This window comes from Bidens hawaiensis, unplaced genomic scaffold, assembly GCF_021521415.1.
Source record: "Bidens hawaiensis isolate Kalapana, Puna unplaced genomic scaffold, B.hawaiensis_p1.1 tig00010577_1, whole genome shotgun sequence".
Taxonomy (NCBI): Eukaryota; Viridiplantae; Streptophyta; class Magnoliopsida; order Asterales; family Asteraceae; genus Bidens; species Bidens hawaiensis.
Genome location: NW_027491810.1, coordinates 232476 through 257502, shown reverse-complemented (window position 1 = coordinate 257502; position 25027 = coordinate 232476). Strand labels below are relative to the sequence as shown.

The 25027-nt window shown below is 36.4% G+C and overlaps 3 protein-coding genes and 1 pseudogene across 3 annotated transcripts; 1 reads left to right on the top strand and 3 right to left on the bottom strand.

Moving 5' to 3' along the window:
- Positions 1 to 1979: 1979 nt before the first annotated feature.
- LOC143535727 (uncharacterized) lies at positions 1980 to 3070 on the top strand. The gene is made up of 2 exons (XM_077029903.1): positions 1980 to 2631; positions 2662 to 3070. The coding sequence occupies exons 1-2, from the start codon at positions 1980 to 1982 to the stop codon at positions 3021 to 3023; spliced, it is 1014 nt and encodes a 337-aa protein (XP_076886018.1). The 3' UTR covers positions 3024 to 3070.
- A 260-nt stretch (positions 3071 to 3330) lies between these two features.
- On the bottom strand, positions 3331 to 5999 carry LOC143535726 (pentatricopeptide repeat-containing protein At1g18485 pseudogene; annotated as a pseudogene).
- A 1269-nt stretch (positions 6000 to 7268) lies between these two features.
- LOC143535716 (serine protease SPPA, chloroplastic-like) lies at positions 7269 to 24847 on the bottom strand. The gene is made up of 13 exons (XM_077029896.1): positions 24436 to 24847; positions 23418 to 23601; positions 23187 to 23324; positions 22456 to 22626; positions 10053 to 10156; positions 9801 to 9862; positions 9326 to 9489; positions 8643 to 8709; positions 8284 to 8438; positions 8108 to 8213; positions 7948 to 8035; positions 7741 to 7884; positions 7269 to 7639 (listed from the first exon to the last, which is right to left on the bottom strand). Exons 1-13 carry the CDS (start codon positions 24838 to 24840, stop codon positions 7493 to 7495), a joined length of 1935 nt encoding a protein of 644 aa, XP_076886011.1. The 5' UTR covers positions 24841 to 24847; the 3' UTR covers positions 7269 to 7492.
- LOC143535718 (serine protease SPPA, chloroplastic-like) lies at positions 19988 to 21219 on the bottom strand. The gene is made up of 5 exons (XM_077029898.1): positions 21089 to 21219; positions 20889 to 20994; positions 20705 to 20792; positions 20483 to 20626; positions 19988 to 20402 (listed from the first exon to the last, which is right to left on the bottom strand). Exons 1-5 carry the CDS (start codon positions 21189 to 21191, stop codon positions 20172 to 20174), a joined length of 672 nt encoding a protein of 223 aa, XP_076886013.1. The 5' UTR covers positions 21192 to 21219; the 3' UTR covers positions 19988 to 20171.
- Positions 24848 to 25027: the final 180 nt, after the last annotated feature.

Sequence of the window (25027 nt, the reverse complement as noted above, 5' to 3'; positions counted from 1 at the left end):
ATAGTGGTACAAGATCTAACAAGAGCTTGAAGCTTGAAAACAACAAGCGATATCATTTATACATAGTATGATTGTAGATGATGATTACAGATGATGAAAATTATGTAACTCCTTTTATCTTTTGGTTTAGGCTTTTCTAACCTGGAGAGATGTTATTTCAAATTGGCTTTTAAAAAGAATAAAATGAAATTATGTCATGGTATACTAATGATGACAAGGAAGAATCACTAACATACTATGACATATGTTATTCAGAAAGATTCAAATATATATGTAGATTATATTTGGTAGATCACATACGGTCTTTTAAAAACACTATTTACATCTATGTTTTGTAATAACTAGTGGTTACCTGGCCACATTGCAACGGAGCATGAAGCCAAGAACTATCCATACACATCGTCAAAAATCCGTAAAAATGTGACATCTGAGCCAGTGATGATTAGAAAGCATAACCAAAATACATAAATGTTCAGAAGTACTACTTTACCTAAGTTGCTTTATAAGGTAAGCTACATACGATCTAAGCTTTCACTTAAGGGATATGCTTGACCTTTGGGTCATAATGATACCCATTCATACATGTGATTCTTATGGTCTTCATCACTATATTAGCACAAAGTTTGTCACATAGCATCTAACTTCAAATTTTCAATTGCTTAAAAAATCTAACTTCAAAATTTCAAAACTTTCCCTAATTTATAAATACACAATTTTCACTCTAAATTTTTTATCTTTTACAAATTTATCACAAAATATTTTTTACTTATAGCCACAACAATTTTCAGTTTCAACTTGGTCCCGAATATTTTTCATCTTTTACAATTCTTCTTCGTTTAACGTTTTGATCTAAATTTTACGAGTTAACATGCTACAATGCGCATGCGTGGTTTTTACGTTTATTTTTTCCACTTTGACGTTTCGGTTGTAAGTCGACTTATTTATTCTTTTATATGTTTTACGTTTAGGCCTAATTTTTGCGTGTTGACACACCACAACGAGCGTGCATAGTTGAACACTTTTTACATCTACTTTTTGTTCGGTTTAACAGGAACGTTACCGTCGCAAAGCACGGGCCCAACGTTCCTATTGACATACTGAGTTTGATAAAACATTTCAACATTACTTTTTTTCATGGTGTTAAGCCCCCACCAGATTAATAATAGTTATAATACTTAAATAATATTATACAAGTGTACCCTGTATAAATTGGATGTGGTTCAATGGTAGAACACTCACTTTACTAGTGAGAGGCAGGGGTTCATGCCTCACCATCACCAATTTATATGGGATATATGAGGGATGACCCTGGCTTGTCAGGGTTCGAGTCTTGATCTCACCCGGTTTTACCGGCTCCTTGCTGTTGTGCCGTTTGGCGAGCGTGGGGGTCGGGTTTTATCTGGGAATTCTTCAGTAGACAGACCGTTAGGGGCTCCATCCGTCCGGACTCGTAGCCGGGCTTGGGCTACCTTTAGCCAACGGATTTATTACGTCCGTCCGGACAATAGATTTTTAGTTTACAATGCTTAAACAAACCTTTACGATTTCACAAAATAATAATAATATCATTCTTCATCAATGAAAGCCCTGCTTGCGGTGCGCACATATGATGTATATATGTGTGAACCCTCGGGTGGGCAAAAGTGAAATTGCACTAATTTTGACGTTATTTTACTAATCTCGTGAAAATAACGTTAAAAGTGACGGACGGTTAATCAGGCATCATGTAGTGGCGTTGATAGCCGAAAGACAAGGGTACATGCACCGATCAGCCGGTGTCCCGATGATTGAGTGCTATGTGCCTTATGTCCAAGGCTTGATGCAAAACTACTATCGAGCCGGGGGTCTCACCGGAAGCAGCCTCTCTATCCTTATGGGGTAGAGGTAAGGCTGTCTACATCTTACCCTCCTCAGACCCTACCATAGCTTTGTTATTGGTGGGATATACTGAGTACGATGATGATGATGATTCTTCATCAATGGCGGAGGTTACCTACCTCCACCTTCACGATGAAGATGAAGATCAACTCCATCTCCACGGTTTCCTATTCGATTCGATTCATCAATCGCCGCGTGTAATTGTCGAGAACCATGTGGTTGATTCTGATCTTAGGGTTAGGGTTAGTCAAATGGATGGACAAGATATTGATTCCACAGATTCAGACATAGATGATTTGGGGTTAGGGTTAGGGTTTGCTCTGGAAGTATGTAATGATGATGATGATGATGATGATTGTGGGTTTATGGTTTCTGATTGCGGCGATGAGTTCTTCATGTCGGGTGCAATGATGTCGAATGGTGATCGATTGGAAACGTATTTCTTGGGGGGTGATTCGGATGAGGATCCTGGAAATGAGGTTATTGGTTTGGATGATGATATTGATGATGGTGAAGCAAGTCTTAGCCTTTGTTGGGATGCTTTTCAGCTATACGACGACGATGATAATAATGATATTAATGTACCTGTGCGTCAACCGTTTGAGTGGGAAGAAGTGGATGGTGATGTAAGGGAAGTGTTGAACATGTCTGTAGATGCGGAACTGGAAGCGGATAATTGGGAGGTTTTTTTGAGTTCTCGGAATCTTGAACTTTATCCAGTTAATGATAATTGGGAGGTTTTCTTGAATGTTGGTAATCAGTTTGAAGAAGAAGAAGAAGAAGAAGAAGAAGAAGAAGACTACAATGAAGCGGAGCACGATTTGTTATTTGGGCAGTTTGTGGATAATGTTGATTCGGCTTTGGTTAAACCGCCTGCTTCCAAAAGGGCGGTTGATGATCTTTTGTCTGTGGTGATGACTGTTAAAGATTACGAAAGTGAGAACGCGCTTTGTGCTGTTTGCAAGGATGAAATCAGTGTAGGGGAAAAGGCTAAACAGCTTCCGTGCAGTCATCACTACCATGGGGATTGCATTGTTCCTTGGTTGTGTATATGGAACACGTGTCCTGTTTGTCGTTATGAGCTGCCAACTGATGATCCTAATTACGAACTCGAGAAAGCAGAAAGGGTTGCTAGTCATGCTTGAAAGTGGCAAGATTAGTTTGTATGGTTTTGAAGTTTTAGTATCAGTCCATGAAATGTAGATATTATTGTACTGATATTGTTATTGAGAGAAGTTATATTATCTTCTTACTAAGTACTGATATTGAAGTGATCTTTTATGTGGGTTTGTTAAATTTTTATGCTTAAGTTAATTTCTAGTCCACCCTCATGGTTTCTTTAATACAATACCTTGTTTTCTTTAGTTGAAATAGGCATCTGCTGAACAGTTCTTGGTTCATATACACAAGATTCAATAATATATGATGTTATATTCATGGGTTTAAGAAACCACCTTAACTATTTACCAGTAATCTCCACATGAGCAATGCCCGTGTCTAAAATGGTGAAACCGGTTGTTGTCCCGTATAATAATCTCCCTGTCAACAGCTTTCGACACCAATTTGATAGCATTGTGACAGTCTTCACAGATACGCAAATTGTTGAAAATTCTTAATGTTACACCTTTACATGCTCTTAACAAGCCAAAAGAAACTGCAAGTTTCTCACTATGACCCCTTAAGATATCCACTTTCTCATCTTCAGTAAGATCATGAAGTACACATTTAGTATCTGGTTTATATCCGTGTCGGGTGATATCATCCTCCAGTTTTCTCCACGTGTCATGAACATCAGAAACAGTATTGTCGCCCGCAAAGAAATTATACATTTTTCCTTCAAATTCGATCCAACTACAACTGGCTTCTTTCTTTAGCCTGAGTTTCTTCATTCTTTGCCTCATTAGTCTCACATCATCCCACTTGCTGAAACTAGCAAACAGGTTTGATGACAAAACATAGTTTTTTGCTTTATATGGATCGAGTTGTAATAACTTATCTGCAACTGTCTTTCCTAGCTCCATATTACCATGAACTCTACATGAACTTAGCAATGAACTCCATATTCTAGCATCAGGTTCTTCATGCATCTCATTAATAAGCATCAGAGCATCATCAAACCGTCTTGCACGACCAAGCATATCGATTAAACAAGCATAATGTTCCAGTTTTGGCTTTACTCCGTGAACGGTTTGCATCTCATTGAAAAAACTAAGACCCTCATTCACCAATCCACCATGATTACATGCCATTAATATGCTAATAAATGTAAAGTGGTCAGGCTTCATGTTTAATTCTTGCATTTCATAGAATAGCTTCACTGCCTTCTTTCCATCCCCATGAATCCCATACGCTCCAATCAGAACCGTCCAGAGTCCGATATGGTTTTTATCTGTTTGGTTAAAAACCTTTTGAGATGCGTTTATGCAACCTGTTTTTGAGTACATGTCTATGATTGAAGTATTAATGATTGCGTCCCTCGTGAGGTTTTTCTTTAATGTATAGCAATGGATTGATTGTCCTAGCCTCAAAGCAGATAACTGTGTACAAGCACTCAATACACCTGTAACTGCAATCTCATACGGTTGGATCTTATTATAAACCATTGTTTGGAAGAGATCTAATGCTGCATTTGGCTGTTTATTCTGTGAGTAACCGGTAATCATTGCATTCCATGATATCAAATTCTTGTTTTCAAACCCATCAAATATGAACTTTGCAGACAAGGGTTTCTCACATTGAAAATAAAATGCAAGTAGTGAATTGCCAATATGTAAATCAATTTCTAGCCCGTTTCTAATCGCATAAGCATGAGTTTCTTTGCCATATTTTAGCAACTTGAGCTCGGTGCAAGCTAAAAGCAGGCTGCCAACGCTATACCAGTCCGGTTTGAACCCTAAAGATGCCATATTTATAAATAAATCTATCGCCTTTAAAGGGTTACCGTTTTGTGCATAGCCACTGATGAGTGAATTCCAAGAACTTAAACTCATATTCTTCATCATGCTGAAAACATTCTCAGCCGAGCGTAATGATGACCCGCATTCGCATCTCGCATAAGCTGCAACGAAAGCATTTGCAACAAACTGATCTGTTTCAATCCCGTGTCGAATTGAATACCCGTGAAGCTCCTTCACTTTCTGCAACTGTGAACCACGTACACAAACTTTTAACACGTTTAAGATGGTGACCTGATCCGGTTTCACTCGGTTACTTCCACTTAGCATATTACGCAAAAGTTGAAATGTTTGTTCAGCTTCACCTTCTTTAGAACAACCCAATATAATCGAATTCCAAGAAACGACATTCTTGTTCTCGTTTCTATCAAGAACAGTCCCGGCTTCCGCCATGTATCCACATTTCAAATACATATCCATCAAAGCATTCTGCACCATCAAATCCCGATACAACCCTCGTTTCACAGCCAACGAGTGGATCATTCTCCCGAGCCAAACATCTTTCTCAGCACCACAAACCGGTAACAAACTCACCAAAGTAGCAACGTCCGGTACCAACTCATCTTCCCCGATCAACAACTCCACAAACACATCAACACCCTCTTGATAAAACCTGTTCTCCGCAAGCCCGGAAATCAAGGAGTTCCAAGTGACCAAGTTTCTTTGAGGCATTTTATCAAACACCTTAACTGCATCATCAATGTTCCCAAATTTGGCATACATTGTAAGCAATGCGTTGTTTACATAAACATCTGAAATCAAAGCTGTCTTTATTGCCATTGCGTGTATCATCAATCCATAAGGTGAATTTGAGATATTAATACAGGCTTTGATTACACAAGGTAAGGTGAAGTTATCAGGTGTGTGATCTGTTTGCAGAAGCTGGTGAAAGACGAGTATGGCTTCGTACCAGAGATTGTTTTTGGTATGTTTGCTCATGGTTGTGTTCAATTGATACAAGTTATTGTTATTGTTATTATTATTATTATCCAATTGTTGGGAAAAAAGAGGTGAATTTGAATAGGTTGTGGTAATGTGAGTGTTGAGGTGACGTCGGCGAAGAAGGTTATATTTTGTGACGAGTCCGGTGGTGGTGGTGATGGAGTGACGTGGAGGTGGAGATGGATGGTGGTTTCCGGCGAGTGGTGGGGGTGACATCATGGTCATGACGAATGCAAAGATAATTGACCATTTCTTTTTCTCCTGCTCTTTTAAACTTTTTTTTAATGGCGATTTTCTTGTACGTTAGGCAACCACATTCTCCAATTTTAGAGACTCCCGTTGTCTCACTAATCACTATTACCAGACTATGTCGTTTTAACCGGGTCACGTTAGCTTCAAAGTTTGGCTTGCGTATTCCCCGAGAAACAATACCGCCAGCTGCCACTTGACAGTCGTTGTGCCATCGCTAGAGAAGAACTCCCTGATGTAACACATGGTGGGACTAAAACCCGGGTGGGCTCGGGATTCAAACTGACAATCTCGCAATTGCCTAGCTCAAATCCTTAATTGTCAATATCCATTTAAAGTGACACAAGTAGGGATCAAACTTCGGTCTCCATTGAAGAAGGCAAACCTTCTATCACTAGACCACAGTTGGAGATCTCCTTGTTAGGCAATATAAACTCGTGCTCGTTAACTGACAGATATTCCCTTATTAATACGATATATAAAAAACTTTATAAATTACTGATACGATAAAAAAATCAAGAAATTTTGGGTTTAGATTTAGTATAGAAAATAAGTCATAGTCCATGTATCATATTGAATTGTAAACATGGCTAGCTAAACAGGATGAGTTCGTGGTCTGATTTATTTACATTTATATAACTTTGTTAAGAAATGTAATTTATGTGATAAATCAAAGTGACTAAGTAGATAAATTAAAAGGTAAAAGGATTAATGTTTTACCATAAAAGTAGTTATTTGTAATTTTGGTTGTATGTATATATTATGGACTGTTAATAAGCAAAATATTTATATAAACTCAATATTTTGGGTTACAAAAGTGGTGTTTGTGTCAACTAGGAATGACATGATTTTCGGGTTTGTGTTAGGTTCAACCCGCTTAATGCCAAGCATTAAGCATCCATTGAATACTAGCACTCTAATTAGAGCATTCTCATCCAACCCGTTATATTATGTGAGGTGTGTTTTTATAATTTAGAGAGTGATTTAGGGTGTTGTGAGTGAAGAGTTTTTATATTTTAGAAAAAGTATTGATTTTTCTGTATATTTGAAAATTTAGTGTTCATCCCCTATAATTTTTTAATATATTTTGAAAGTGGTTGTGAGTGAAGGAAAGAGAAAATGTAATGATAAAAGGTATAAAAAGTATTATTTAATTGAAATGAAGAGAGAAATAAAATGAGTTTTAGTGTAATTTTTGGTTTGGAGTAGGAGATGTGATATGAATGCTCTAACACCACCAGAGAAGAAACAAGAAGCTTGCTTAGTAATATAGTGATATTAAACCATCATTGGATCTAATTTCCTTTGGTTTCAAACTTTAACTGCTGAATGTGGTGCTTAACAACAGGAACTATAACATTCATTTAGCACCGGCTTGCTTCGTGTACGTGTCAAAAATCAAAATATCTCCTGATATCCGAGTGAAGTTTGGTAGCAAAATTATACGGTTTTGTGTGCAAATGTGATCTCTAAAACTTAATATCATCCATACGGGCCTGCACACCATCACTTGATGTCAAGCCGCCATCCAGCACTTGCTTTAGAGTTGTGTCCATTATGCCAATCAAGATTTCTGGTAAAGTGGGTGATGATTTCGACAGCTCAACCAAAGTAACCTGCACACAACCGACAATATGGTTACAAACCTATCGCCTTACGTTGCTTGAAAATGAGCAAGTCAAGATTACAACTTGTTAATTTCAAAAGTAAAGGTGACCTGTTTGTCTTGAGGAATGTTGGCCTTGTGTTTGGCAATAGCAACAGCCCGTGAAAACCCTCCAATCGCATCAACTAAACCTCGTGAAGCAGCATCCTTACCACTCCATACTCTTCCTTGAGCTATCTCTTCCATTTTATCCACCTGCAATTATAATCACTGTCTGGAAATTTAATATCTAAAAATGCTTAAAAAATAGCTGCATACACTCATTGATCTTGAAAATGCTGCCTTGTTACGAAACTGATTATAAGCATTTTGAGCAGATTCTGCAAATAGTTTCTCTTCATCGGGTCTGCACAGATATGCAAACGCTTAGAATCATATATTTTGAAAAATCTAACAAATCAATGATCCACTGACTCACCTGAATGGTCGTTGGTCACCCGCAGTCAACTCAGCATATCGTCCTCTTGAGATAATTTCCTTATTGAAACCAATCCCTTCATAAAGTTTCCCCAAATTGAACTTACCTAAAAACAGAAACAGAGATTGAGCATACTACCTTGAAAAGTCAAACAAGCTCAAGATGATGTAGTTCACCTGTGACAACACCAATTGAACCGGTCAAAGTAAGATTCTCTGAGACTATAGTCCCTGCTGCCATGGCCATGTAGTATCCTCCACTAGCTGCCACATCAACCATTGATGCAACTACTGGCTTATATTTAGCCAATAGTCTGATTTCCCTCCACATCCTACACAAAAACAGATAAAAGCCAATTTAAAATTTTAAATCGTTTTGTAACATTTTCTCTTTGTTAATCTTTCCTTTTCAACTTCATTTCTGCTTTTATATTAAGATCAAGAATATAGACTTTATCATGGATGCGTGTAAAGGTTGAATAAATTATGTTTTTTTATTTATTTTAAATCTGGTGAAAAAATGCATAAGCACTTACAAGTCAGAAGCAAGAGCGTCACCACCAGGGCTATCAATTCTGATGATGACAGCCTTATACCGTGAATCTGAAATTATATAGCACAAGTTTATAAACATGAAATGATATCAAAATAAAAGAGTAAGCATGAAATTTCTAGAAGAGTCTGTAACTACAGTTGTAAAGGTGTAAACTATTGCATATGAGGATCATAGTTGAGTAGAAACAAAAGGAAATCTAATGAGACAGTAAATTAGCCTTAAATATGATTACAAATATTATATTTTCAATACCAATATAATGTTTATATATATTAATTTACGGGGTATTAAAAATATACTTTAAGTAACTTTCACTCTGTTGAACCCATTGAAGAGCAAAGGCGTCGAAATTGATGCCTCTACAAATTTTTCTTATTGCTTTTTCCAATAGGCGGCTTGATTTTGTATGTTTTTAGTAATATAAGAATGTAACCATTCAAGCAAAAAAAAAGACTAAAACTATTATACATATAGTGCAGTTGTAAGTATGAACAAGTTCTTTTCCAAAACAATATCAATAATCCTGTATCAAATAACAAATAAGATGTAAATCTGTTCTATATTCCAGATTACTAATTATATGTCTTTTATTTTAGTCCTTTCCGTGTAACCTTTTAAGATCAAAGAAAATATATAATGTTTTACTTTTGCTGTTTTACATACCATACGCCTCACGAATCTTCTCAATAAATTGTTCAGCTATGATGCCTGAATTAGAAGTATATGGCCTATGTACACGAGTGATGCTACCAGAGGCTCTAATTACTGCTATCTCATCACTGCCACCTGATAATCCCAATATCCATTTGCTAACTCTTGAGTAACCACTGTAGAAATGAATTGAAAGTGTTCTATAAGTTATTTCATTATATGCATATTACCATGTTAGCTACATGATATTCATATTAAAGAAAGTAACAACTATTTTACTGCCATGACAATTTAGATCTAGATATAGGATATTAGTAAATAATACAGCCACTTTTGTATATTGATTTAGATTGTTAGTTTTCAGTTACAAAAATTTGGTTTCTACACAACTTAAAAGAAGCACAACTGTCCAATCTTCAGAATATATATACAAATGTGTGTGCAGCATGGCTAATTACTAAATGAACACTATGAGAGAGATTATTACTTGTAACCAACAAATGAAACAGGCTTCTCCATCCCCAATTTTTTTCTCAACCTGGATGTAACCTGAAAAGGTTACAAATACCAGCACATATCTGAAAATTGGTATATTTATCAGAAAAACAAGAGTGCGGTCTATGCTGCACTAGAGATGCATTTTCAGTAAATGAATTTGCAAATCACAATCATCAATAATCAAGCTTTTTAGCATTTTGAACTAAAATATCTATATATGCTTCTTAAAGAATGTACATACCTCATCATAATATTTGATATCTGTTATCCATCCATCTTCTTTCAACTTCTCAATTTGGTAAACTCCTTCGTTAATAAAGCACTCGATTTCTTCTTTTTTCTTTCCTGTAATATTTCAATTCAACTTGTTATATATATATCAAGATAATAAGGGAAGGCACAAAGTAACTTCACCTGTGGCTTGAGAAATTTTATCTACCCAATTTGCATAGATATCATCAAGTAATTTAGACAGCGCCTCACGGTTTGCTTCAGACATATTCTTGCGACTTAGTTGATCACCGGCACTCTCATACTTACCTATCCTCTGCACTTGTGGTTCCACGCCTACTTTCTCAAGTACACCTTCATGCACATAACTCTGGTTAGTTTAAGAAGTTGTTCTCGAGATATCATAGGCATAAATGTATAATGATATATACATGACCATAATTCTATGTAAAACTACACTAAAGAAAGTAGTTTGACTTTCTGTAAAAAAAAGGTAGTTTTTAGTAACATGCTTAAAGGTAGAAAATGGGAGGATTAGGAAATTTGGGTAACTGGTCAAAACGCAGGGTTGACCCAAAATAACTTTCTGTCCACTTTATAATAAAAATATAAACAAAAGGCTTCAAGAATTTTACCACAACAATAATCTGATATTTTTTATTATGCAAGAGGTTGTATGTATTAACATGACCTTTATGCAATATCCGACCCATTTTTTGCTTTACTCGTTTGATGCATTAGAGATGATATACACCCAAATCAACCCATATGGCACATCAAATAGCTAAAATGACAATCAAATAACTCAATTAATGATTGTTAAAATTGCAAATTGCACAGGTCAAAACCAGACTGCATTCGGAAAGTTTATAGTTATTTGATAAGTACCACATTATGAATCAACTCCAGTTTTTCAGTTATAGTAAAAGTTATCAAGTAAAAACATATTTATGGAAGGTGTTTAACTTCCTTTAGTAACAACTCCATATAGTTCTAGCACAAGTGAACAAGAACTTGCAGTTCGGCTGAGTGAACCAATAGCAAAACATTTTCTTAGAAGTAAGAAGCATCAATACCAATGACAAACATATATATGAAATACAATATGTCAACATACCTCCATAGAAGTATGCTTGAGCAGTTAAACCATATAAAGAAAAATAGGCACATGGAGGGGAGTACAACTCTTCACAAGCACAGCCAATGTAATACTCCTTTTCACTCCAAGCAGGTGCGTAACCAACAATGAATTTACCTAATTGAATTGTCATAATAGATAAAAGAATGTATCAGACTTAATTTGCTAATTTAATATAGGTCCTATAATAAGATACTAATAAATTAATTAATTAACCTGACTTCCTAAAATCCAGTATGTGCCTTCGAATTTCTTCTAGTATACCCCATCCACAATTCAGTTTATCAATTTCGAGAAAAACACCAGATATTCGAGGATCATATGCTGCTTTTATAAAGTTTTCACATATTTGAGGCAGTGATAAACCAGAAGAGAAGCTAGACTTAAGCTGATCAGATATCTGAAATTGAATACACTAAAAGCTTAGGATACAAACAGTATTATTCTATGTTAGATAAACCTAAAATGCTCCATAGTCCATCCTTATGAACATCTATAATGACTGAACAAATCATATTTTCATCAAAAGTGAAAACTAAAAGTTCTGCTAGCCAATACAGATCTAATGTGATCATTTTGATGCTGTTAAATAACGTATCGATCAGGAAGAAATCGTTCAAACACATGTCTACTAAATCAGATACAAATGAGCAATATCTGCAAGCAAATGTACTTTAAAACTTTCTAATGTATTAATCTATTGATCATCTGTTCAGCAACTAATGAAAATAACAGTTTAGGAAACAGACGCATTATTCTAGTTAGACCTTATGAACATCTTACTGAGTTAATAAATGCTTAAATCATATACATAAATCGCATATTCATCAAAAGAGAAAACTGAAAATCCTACCATGGCCGAAAGTTTTTGGGGTTTTGGTTTCCCCATGGTTTTTCAAGGTTATACTTTACATGCATGTGGTAATCTTGAAAAACTAGGTCATTTGGATGATTGATTGTATTGTTTGGACAAAACCCGAAAACTTTTGGTTTGGTTAGATATGGCCGAAAGTTTTGAGGGAAAAAGGGGAACCATATTGGTCTTTTATTATTGCATATTTGGATGTGTATTGGATGTTCATAACCTAGCCATGGCCTTGTGTTTGGTTGAATGTTTGTGTTGATGTGTTTGTTCATTCAAGTGGTTGTTTGTTTATTCGATATGGTTGTAATATTTTATTTGGGTTTGTAATCTATTTATTCATTCATTTGGTTTGTAATAATAAGTAGATTAGATACTTTTCTTTTACTAGAAAAAATGTATTAGGATATATTTTGTAAAAGAAGATGCAAGGAAGGAAGCCCAAATAAAATGATGTAGACCACAACACGGGGTGAACACTTGGAGCATTTGGATGCGGGATCAAGTGGGAGTTCACCGACACAAGCTTATGTCCTTTTGAGTCCCTTAGGAGAGACCTTTTGGCACACTTGTTTTCGGTCAACAAGTGTAGTCAACATTAGGAGGCTATGGTTATGAACTTGTGGTTGTATGTTTTATGCTTGCATGGTTGATTTACTTTTGTGTATGTTATTACAATTTGGATTGTTAACTACTTAAAATCAACAACTAACATAAAATTGGTTCCTTAGAAATCGTTATGTAATAAAAAAAATTGATTTTATTAAAGTCTAATGATTTCATAATAAAATGAGTTTTATTAATAGGAACTTTGAAAATGAGTTTTTCAACTAAGTACCATACATTTGAATGCATGCAAATGGAAGGTACATAAAAGGTTTTTCAATCTAGAATTTAGAAAACTAAAATCCCTTTTATAAAATAAGTTGAACACCGTCCTTTTATACGACACTCGAATCACTTGGGAACTCGATGTGGGATAAAGATCACCTAACCGCATTGGAGGAAACTTGTGAGTTTGAGGTGGGTTTGCCATATTTGTGGGATAAAGGTCACCTAACCGTTTGTATGTGTAAACTCACATGTGTGTATAAGTAAGACGACTTAAATTGGAAACCATGTGAATAGGGTCACCGAAGCATGGCATGCAATGGTGTTGATGGGATTAAACATGCCAACTAAGTATAAGATGCTTAACCGGTCCCATAAAACTAGAAGTTGCAAAGGGTTGCAATCGTCAAGCGTTGACTACATTGTTAATTTAAATAGTAGGATAAAGGTCACCTAACTACTATTTGAACGTAACGTTGGGTTCTAGATTTTAATCATTAATTGTCTAGGAGACATAAAGGGTATTAACGATTAAAATTAATTATTGATATTGAAAATACTAAAATTGAGCTTTGTTATATTTGTAGATGGTTGCAATCAATAATCCACCTAACGTTATTATTCCACCTGTTAACAACCTATCACTAAGATCTATTATTGATAAGGATCGTCTAAACTATACCAACTTTATGGATTGGTATCGAAATTTGAGAATCGTTCTCAAGCAAGAAAAGAAATATTACGTGATAGACGAGCCTATTCCCGAAGAACCTAGCGTTGACGATGCCGATAACTATAACAATTGGGTAAAGCACAATGAGGATTCTGTGCAAGTTTCTTGCCTCATGTTGGGAACTATGATTCCCGAAATTCAAAAGGATTTTGAACTTCATGGGGCATACGACATGATCACCCAACTTAAGGAAATGTTCCTTACACAAGCTAGGGTAGAACGCTTCGAAATGGTTCGAGCGCTTCATGGATGTCGTATGGAAGAAACCCAATCGGTCTCATCTTATGTACTTAAAATGAAAATCCACATTGATTATCTCGAGCGCCTTAATTGTCGCGTCTCAAACGAGTTAGCCACGGATTTGATCCTAAATGGCTTAACTAAAAAGTTTGAGACATTTATTATGAATTATAACATGAATGGGTGGGACAAGAGCATTGGTGAGCTTCACGCAATGCTCAAGACAGCCGAGGCGGGAATGGGTAAAAAGGTTTTACCCGTTCTAACAATCAATGAAGGTGGTAATAGGAAGAGGCATCACCCGGAACCTAAGGCAAAGGTTGCCAAAGGTAAGGGACAAGTCATGGCTAAGTTCAAGGGAAAGACGAAAGCGGGGCCACCCAAACCGAAAGAAAAGAAGCCAAAGGTTTGCGCGGAGGATCCGTGCTTTGGATGTGGGGAGGTAGGGCATTGGATGATGAATTGTCCAACCTATCTAAAAGAGTTGAAAGCTAAGAGGGATGCGGGGCAAACCTCGGGTACAACTTTCATGATTCATATTGATCTTAATATTATTTCCTCTAACACATGGGTATTGGATACCGGATGTAGAACTCATATTTGCAATTTGTTGTAGGGGTTCAAAGGAAATGAAGGATTCAAGAAAGGAGATATTAGTAGTCTCTTCATGGGCAACAGAGCAAAGGTTGTTGTCGAAGCCCGAGGGGACTACATTTTGAAGCTTCCAAATGGTTTGGAAGTTATTTTAAATAATGTTTTGTATGCTCCTAGTTTGACTAGGAATATTATCTCCGATTCACTTCTAAGACAATATGGTTATGATTTTAAGTTTATGGATGATTGTATTTATGTTTTCATGAATGATGTATTTTATTTTAAAGCAATGCCATCTAATGGCATTTATGAATTGGTTCATAATAACACATCTTATGATAACATATTATACCAATCAAGCACCAAGAGACTCAAAATGGATTTGAGTAAAACTTATCTTTGGCATTGTCGCCTTGGTCATATAAACAAAGATCGCATACACACACTTCAAAAGGATGGTCTTTTGGTATCAAGTGATGATTCATTTGATAAATGCGAATCTTGTATGTTAGGAAAGATGACCGAGGACCCCTTTAGTGGAACAAATGAAAGGGCAAAAGACTTATTAGGTATCATACATTCAGATGTATGTGGTCCTTTTAAGGCAATGACAAGGAATGGTGAAAGATACTTCATTACCTTTATTAACGACTATAGTCGTTATGGGTATGTGTACTTGTTAAGACACAAAGATGAAGCTTTTGAAATGTTCAAAATCTTCCAAAATGAATAGAGGAGGTGAATACCTAAGTGATACTTTCCATGATCATCTAAGAAGTTGTGGGATTATCTCACAACTTACTCCACCCGGAACACCACAACACAATGGTGTGTCCGAAAGGAGGTATCGAACTCTATTAGATATGGTTTGATCTACGATGACTAGAAGCACATTGCCTCTATCATTTTGGGGTTTCGCTTTGCTCTCCGCGGCCCGTATTCTAAATATGGCCCCAACCAAGATAGTGGACAAGACACCTTTTGAAATATGGAATGGAAGGGCTCCATCGTTATCATATTTAAAGGTATGGGGTTGTGAGGCTTATGTCAAGAACAACACCCAAAACAAACTTGAAAGTCGATCCACTAAGTGTATCTTTGTATGATATCCCGAAGATTCTATGGGATATTATTTCTACAACCCAACCGAGCAAAAGGTATTCGTTGCTCGAAAGGCCGAGTTCTTGGAAACTAAGTTCCTTATGGAAGGTACTAGTAGAACGGTGGAACTCGAGGAGGATCGAGAACCACAAGCCGATACACGTTTGGTTGATACTAGCAATCAACAAGAGGATGTTGAGAATGATCAAATGGTTGATCAAGACACACAAAACATTCGCAAATCCGGTCGAATTAGTCATCCACCCGAAAGATATGGATTTTTCATGGATGGATGCTATGTGGTAGATTCGGATGAACCCACCACATACCGTGATGCTATGTAACAATCCGATTGTGATAAATGGCTTGAAGCCATGAACATTGAGATGCAATCCATGCATGACAACCAAGTATGGGATTTGGTTGTACCACCTCTTAATTCCAAACCTGTTGGAAGTAAGTGGGTTTTCAAGAAGAAAACCAATATGCATGGAAACTTGGATACTTACAAAGCAAGACTTGTAGCAAAAGGTTTCACTCAAACTCAAGGGGTTGACTATGATGAAACTTTCTCTCCCGTAGCAATGCTAAAGTCTATTAGGATATTGTTTGCCATAGCCGCACATTATGACTATGAGATATGGCAAATGGATGTCAAAACCGCTTTTCTAAATGGGTATCTTGAGGAAGATGTCTATATGGTTTAACCCGAAGGTTTTATCGATCCACAACATCCTAATAAAGTATGCAAGTTAAAGAAATCAATCTATGGATTGAAGCAAACATCTAGAAGTTGGAATCACCGTTTTGATGAAGAAGTTAAGAAATTTGGATTCATCAAGAATGGTGATGAAGCTTGTGTATATAAGAAAGCTAGTGGGAGCATAATCACTTTCTTAGTATTGTATGTTGATGATATACTACTATTTGGAAATGACATTCCAACCATGGAAGGTGTAAAAGCATGGCTTGAAAGTTGTTTTCCATTAAAGATCTTGGTGAAGCCGCCTATATTTAGGAATAAAGATCTATAGGGATAGATCAAGACGGTTGATAGGTTTAAACCAAAGTACATACATTGACAAAATCTTGAAAATGTTCAAGATGGAGAACTCTAAGAAAGGTTTGGTACCTATTCAAAGAGGGACGATATTGAGTGCATCTCAATGTCCAAGCTCAAAGGAAGAGCAAGAGAAAATGAATGGAATCCCGTATGCATCGGCTGTAGGAGCCATCATGTATGCAATGATATGTACTAGACCGGATGTGTCATGCGCTTTAAGCATGACTAGTAGATTCCAACAAAATCCGGGAAGTAGCCATTGGATGGTTGTCAAGAGTATATTGAAATACCTTAGAAGGACTAAGGACATGTTTCTAATATACGGTTCGGGTAAGGAGGAACTCGTTGTAAAGGGTTACACGGATGCGAGTTTCCAAACCAATCGAGATGATTCTCGATCACAATCGGGATATGTTTTCATTATGAACGGTGGGGCAGTCTCTTGGAAGAGCTTGAAACAAGATGTGGTAGCATTGTCCACCACAGAATCGGAATACATCGCCGCCTCATTGGCAGCTCAAGAAGCTGCATGGATAAGGAAATTCATTGCCGATCTAGGGGTGGTCCGTACCATTCAGGACCTTCTAGAAATCTTTTGTGACAACGAGGGTGCGATTGCTCAAATCAAGGAACCACGTGCTCATCAAAAGACGAGGCACGTTGAGCGGAGGTTCAACTACATAAGGGATGAAGTTGAGAAAGGAAAGATATGTATTCACAAAGTTCACACCGATCAACACATTGCGGATCCACTCACGAAGCTCCTTGAAAGGCCAAAGCATGAAGGTCACACTTGTGCCTTAGGACTTCGATATTCTAGTGATTGAACTTGATCAAATTTTGTATTTGGATATCGGAACAATTGTAATTTGACTCATCATATGATTATGGTTTATGATTATGACATTTTGAGTTATGTTTCATTTTAGCATGTTTAAATCCATGAATAAGTCACTTATTCTAAATGTCCGTAGTCGCTCATATTTGTGGGAGTGAATATAAAGGTAAGACTATTATGAACTTGGATTGGTGGATATTCATAAGGTATGAATATAAAGCAAAAGGTTGCTGCCAAGGTTTATAGATATTTATGGGATATAAATAGTGGACTGACCCGCTCTCAAATGTTACTACATGGAATCCTTGTGATTGATCATAAGTAAATTTGAGGAAAGGCGAATATCATAGTATCCTCTGACCTGAGTTACATATTGGGTCTTGATATTCACCAAGTATTAAGCTTTGACTTAATTCTTCGCTGCTCTGAAACATGACGGTACATAAGGCTAAGATCAGGTATGGTACAAGGTGATTGTGAGAGACATATGTAGTCAAAAGGGGATTTGTCCCTCTTATTCGTTGAGAGTAAGATGTCTAAGGCCTGCTAAGTTAAATCAACAGAGAATGATCACTCTGTGTCTCTGGATTTGACATGACATCTGAGACAAAAGGATAAATGATAGATTCACCTAAATCATTTCAAGTAAGGGACTTGAAGGGAATGATGTTATTGAATGGCACTTCGTCATGCGTATTAGGGGTAGTAAACCGTAGTTAGGCGGTATTTGCTACTTGCATCAATCTTCTATGTATCTTGTGCAAGTGGGAGATTGTTGGACTCGATCTGCCCAAGACACATATTATAATTGATGTGGCTAGTACGTTATGATCCAAGTCGGGTCATACCCAATAACAAGCTAGACAAACACCAATTATATTTGTTTATATATGATATGATCATATGTAAATAAATATTAACACTTGCGTTATTTGGAATGGGATTTCTAAATCATTGTACTTGTGAAATGAATAGATCATAAGGATGATTTATATTTTGAAGAGAGGACATTACATAGTGTTATTTAAGTTAGTTAAATAACAATATGTAAGACTTGTTCATTTGCATGTATACTAGTCTTATGTTATGTAACATTTTTATTAAACATGAAAATGTTTTATATCATAATAAATAATAACAAAATTGGATTTCAATTGTCTTTATTTTATTATTATTTACTAGTTAGTTGGTGCATGCAAGGTCTCTCATTGGACTAGTGGGTGGTGTCTTGAAAGACCACTAAAACTCTCTCTTTCACACTATCATTTTTTTTACAAGTAACAAAACTTAATCCTCTCCTTTTCTCTCTCAAATATTTCGGCCAAGGGACCAAAGGGAAGAAGAAAAAAAGTTTTGAAGCAAATCCTAGCTAAAACAAAGTGTTTGTTGGAAGGCTTGGGGTATACAAGCTTGAGGAACTCCTCCATTGAAGTTCTTGCCTACCATTTCATCATCTCTTTCATTCTTCCTTGGTTTTGAAAGGTAGTCTTGACATGCATGGACTTATAGTGACATGCATGTGATTATTAGTATGTATTTCGTATATGGATCCGGGATTGGATTTTGCATGTATAAAGTTTGTTTTATACACCTAAAATTAACAAGATTTAAAACATATATCCGCTGCGTTTTTGATAAAAATAAAGTTTTATCACTTTAATAATATTGTTAAAACCCAACACAGCTCCCATTTAGATACACCATCAATAGCAAATGCTTTGTAGTAATGTACAAATGGTGATGTAAAATAACGTTAATGATGTTAAATGATTTTCCCAAGTTAGTGTGTAAATTTGGTACTCCGCAAGTGGTTTGTTATGAGGAGAGTCATGCTTTCCATGTTTATTCATGGCTAAGGTAACAAAAAATGAGTGGTCATGTAACGTGTCAAAACGTGTAAGTATAGTAGCTGAATTCTTAAGCCAGAATGTATAAACCATTATCAAAATTAAATAGAAAAACGTAATCAGTCATTCACAGAGATACCTAACAAAACATTCCGTTACTAGTTTAGAACATATAACGGAAATATCAAGACAAAAATACAGGTGTTATATTTCATCAACTTATATGCCTTCAAATCATATTTTCATCTTCAAAATATTACACCCGTGAGCTTGCCAAAATTGAAAATATGAGTTTAACCTAGCAATCTCAAATGGCTGGTCTCATCTTATACTGTCACGTAGCAGAATGATGTGTAAGGGAATACATTTAGATCCAACCATCTAAGATGGCTGATCTAGTCACCACACACTTACACGTAGTCGCTTACATGGACCGTCACTAGAGAGATGAATCCAATACAACCATTTGAGATAGCTGAACACCTAAAATCCATTTAATCCATTGTCAGAGACCTAGAAACCATTTTTTTTTAATATTAAACCTACTATTTTGAAAAAAAAAATCTCTATATGGCTCGCATACACATACAAACCATATAGACCATAACAGATGGTTCATCACCGAAGATTACCAGCCCCTCGAGCAAGGGACAATTAAGTCTCACAGTCATCACAACTATAAAACAGGAGCATTGATTTGTATTGTAGTGAAAATATACAATTCTATAAGCTACATCCAATATGGTATTCTTACCTTTGGGTTCAGTAATCTGATTTCTGACTTGACAATAGGCAACAGGGCCTAAAACATATAAAACAAGGCGTCTCGACCTTTGCACCAACATGTTTCGTGATGCTTGTCGAAATGAATAAGGTTCTGGATCAAAGAGAACTTAGGTAGTCTTTAAGCAAATTGAAAATAGGATTTGCATACGAAGATCCTTCTGATCTTTGAAACATGATTCCATCCATACGTGCTTGCACCCCGTCACTTGATGTTAAGCCGTCCATTAGTTGCTTTAATGTCATGTCTATCCCGACCACCGAGCTCCCTATTCCACTCAAAATTTCTGGTAAAGAGGGTGATGATTTTGACAACTCAACCAAAGTAACCTGTATGCATTTTGTACACAATTTATATCATTCTTACAATTATTTGAACCTAAGAGCCATTAAGAGAAAGCAAGACCGACCTGTTGGTCTTGAGGTATGTTGGCCTTGTGTTTGGCTATAGCAACAGCGCGTGAAAAGCCTCCGATTGCATCAACTAAACCCCGTGAAGCAGCATCATTACCACTCCATACTCTTCCTTGAGCAATCTCCTCCATTTTATCTTCCTGCAATTATATTCACTGTCAGCCTGCTGATTTCATACTCAACAAGCACCTAAAACTGCTTGAAAAATAACTACATACACGCATCGATCTTGAAAATGCTGCCTTGTTACGAAATTGTTTGTAAGCATTTTGAGCAGATTCTGCAAATAGTTTCTCTTCATCGGGTCTGCACACAGATATTCAAATGCTTAGAACCATGTTCTCTCTAAATACTAGAAAATCCAATTCTGAAAATCTAACAAATAAGAACCGACTCACTCACCTGAATGGCCGTTGGTCAGCAGCAGTCAACTCAGCAAACCGTCCCCGTGAAATAATTTCCTTATTGAAACCGATCCTTTCATAAAGCTTCCCCAAATTTAGCTTACCTAAAACAGATACAGTGATTAGGAAGATCTAGCAATGGTTACAGCCAAATAGTTTACAATTTATGAAAAATGTTTACAGGATAATGTAACCGACCTGTGACAACACCAATTGAACCAGTCAAAGTAAGGTTCTCTGAGAGTATGGTCTGTGCTGCCATGGCCATGTAGTATCCTCCACTAGCTGCCACATCAACCATTGACGCAACTACCGGCTTAGATTCAGCCAATAGTCTGATTTCCCTCCACATCCTACACAAAAGTGAATATAGCTAACCACATTAGAAATGTAATAATCTAGCAACACTTTCTGTTAGCTAGTCTTTAGGAATATGAATCTAAAGTTTCAGTAAATTACGCCTTTTCTATTAAGGAAACTTACAAGTCAGAAGCAAGGGCATCACCTCCAGGGCTATCAATTCGGATGATAACAGCCTTATATTTTTTCGACTCTGAAAATAATTAGCACAAATTAGTAACATCAAGATCCAAAAATGAGCACGAAATTCTTATAAAAGTCATTTTTTGGTCCCTATATGACAAAATTTCCAAGATCTGATTAACTATATATAAATTATTTTAACATACCCCTTACAATACGAATCTTCTCAATAAATTGCTCTGCAATGATGCCTGAACTAGGTGAACTAAATGGTCCCCGTACACGACTGATGCCTCCGGAAGCTCTAATGACTGCAATTTTATCCTTCCCACCAGATAACCCAACAGTCCATTTCTTAACTCGTGAATATTTCCTAGATAAAGAACAATATAGTCTATAACCAACCCATAACCAAAATAACTGAACCCAAAAGCAATAGTGATTTTATGTTTTTTCAAAAATCGAATTTCCAGTTCGGCTTATGGTTTTGCATGCATTGAAAACTGAAAACCGATCTGACTCGTAAAAACATAATATAAACTGAACGGTTCTCAAATATCCAAAAACTGTGTAAGGTATCAACTGTAAAAGAGAGCTAATTACTTATAATCAACAAGCGGAAGTTTTTTCTCTTCTGCAATGCCCAATCTTTTTTTCAACATAGATATAACCTGAAACGGTTACACATTACCAGCAACATATCTGAAATGGTATATTTATCATAAAAGGAAACAAGAGTGAGGCCTATGATGCACTAGAGTCTAAAACTACCTTTGTATTGAAAGTGCAAATCCCAATCATCAATAATCAAGCTTTTTTTAACATTATGAACTCCATATTCTATTAAATGTAAAACGTTAAGAAGTATTAAAATCTATTCCTGATTAAACAGCATACCTCATCATCATATTTGATATCTGTTATCCATCCATCTTCTTTCAACTTGTCTATTTGATAAACTCCTTCATTAATAAAACTCTCAATTTCTTCCTTTTTTTTCCCTGTAAACAAACAAAAGATCAAATTATTCACATTAACATATAACGATTAATATGAATCCACAAAGAAACTTGTTACTTCACCTTTGGCTTGAGAAATCTTATCAACCCAATTTCCATAGATATTATCAAGCAATGTATTAAGCACCTCACGGTTTTCTTCAGATATATTCTTGCGAGTTAACTGATCACCAGCACTCTTATATTTACCAATCCTCTGCACTTGTGGTTGCACACCAACTTTCTCAAGTACACCTTTATGTACATAAATCAGGTATAATTAGATGTTGATCTCACAAATAACATGGTCAATTGCATGTCTCTATAATATAATACTTTAACAATAGTTATTAAAAGCCCTCGCTTGTTGCGCCTGGGCCAATTTTTTCAGGCGAGGCTCAACAAATGCGCTTCTAGTTCCTAGTTGAGCGCTTCGACATTGTCCACGATAGGAACATGAGAAGATAAAAGCCGGACAAAAGAAACGCAGGGAATGCTATTGAAACTTAGATATAGGGAGGTCAAAGGAATTACATTGAACATTTTTCTATTCAAATTTTGGAATTACATTTGAATCTTGACTATTTTAGAACTTTTGGTACTAACTAGATATAAAATGTTATAGAGTAGCTTTTATTTATTTTGTTTGAAGAATAATATTATTTTCATATACATAATATATTTTTTATTTTTTATTTAAGTGCACTTTTTTTACTCAGGCCCTCGCTTATTTTGCGCCTTGCACCTAGGCCCCAGGCAAGGCCTATGCGCATTGAGTTTGCCTATCGCATTTAATAACAATGATTTTAACTAACCTCCAAGAAACTGTGCTTGAGCGGTTAAACCGTATAATGAAAAATAAGCACTTGGAGGCGCGTACAGTTCTTCACAAGCACAACCGAGGTAATATTCCTTTTCACCCCATAGAGGTGCATAACCAATAATGAATTTTCCTGAAATGAATTAACACAATTTAAATATATAAAACTCACATTCAACACAACGTAATTTATTTAAAATTCTATAAAAGGTAATGCCTAAACTACCTGACTTCCTAAAATCCAATACGTGTCTTCGAATTTCTTCAATTTTAGCCCATCCACAATTTAGGGTTTCAATATGAAGACAAACCCCAGATATGCGCGGATCATATGCTGCCTTTATTAAGTTTTCACATATTTGAGGCAGTGATAGGCCCGAAGAGAAACGAGTCTTCACCTGATCAGAAATCTGAAATTGGCAATAGTAAAAATTTAAAACTAATAATTATAAGATTCAATTTGGATACACATAATATTTAAATTCATCACTAACAAGTTTTTGAACTAACAAGCCCATATTCATCTTATTCTGTTATATAAAATCCATCAAATGTTACCAAAATGAGCATATCTACAAACAGATTAATTGAAAAACATATAAAAAGAACTTTCAGGGTTATTGATAACGGTGCAAATGTCCCAAGCCGCTCACGAGCAACTCGAGATCAGATTGATAAAAAGCTCAAAATGAGGTGAGCTTTTTCGAGCTAAAGCCGAGCCCGAGCCTCAAATAAAGCTCGTGAGCCCAAGATCGAGCCTTGTATGGGAAGCTCGTTTAGGCTCAACGAGCCTTAACAAGCCGTGTGTATTTTTAAATTACCTCATTTGATTTCCAAGCATTAAATTCACCCTGCATAGTCGAGCTTTGGCTCATTTATAGTTTTTTTTCTCTAAATAATTAAAAACATATATATCTTAATTGATAAATAACAAACTATTCGAGCCTGAGCTTGAAAAGACAACTCAAGAACCGAGTTCGAGCTTTAGAGCTCAAAACGAGCCAAGCACGAGCTATTGTAAGTCAAAACGAGCCGATCTTTGGCTCATTTATAGTTTTTTTTTTCAAAATATATAAAAATAATTAAAAACGCACATATCTTAATCCTATTAATAAACAACAACCTATTCGAGCCTGAGCTTGAAATGACTACTCAGAGCCGAGTTAGAGCCGAGCTCGAGGGTCGTTTACTGTATCCTAAATATGCACAAACAAAATGGGGATTAGGGTAGTAAACCACAGAACCTGTCCACGCAATTTCAAATTGAGAACACTGCCTTTACGAACACGCTGCCAGGGATACGCAATTAGCATCCGCAGCTTCACCAGGAAGCTCTTCCAGGCGCCAGGCTGTTGGAATTCAAATTCGCCACTCGGATAATCACCATCGCCGCCACTTCTTAAACTGCCATTATTATCCAATTCGGACTTAAAACTGTTCCCATCCTCATTATTATCCTCCTTAACGTTGTCGTTTTTGGTGTCAGAGGACGAATTGACGGCTCGGATAGAACTGGTGCGATTAGGTATAGAAAGAAGACGGTTATGATAATAAGTAGGAGTAGGAGTGAAATGCGGAGGATGAAGGTGAAGTGGTGAGCGAGATTTGGTGAGGATGGCGACGGTGGTGGTGGTGAGAAGCCTAGACATTCCGGTGACGGAGATGAACGCCGGAAGAATTAGATAGAAGAAGAAGGAGGCCCGGAGGTGACTGAAGAAGCATGGATTGGAAATCCACCACGTCGCCAAATGTATTTGGTCTTTAATATTGGCTTCGAATCGATTCATCACCCAGATCAACGATCAAAATAGAACAGGGTATGTTCGGCAAAACTAG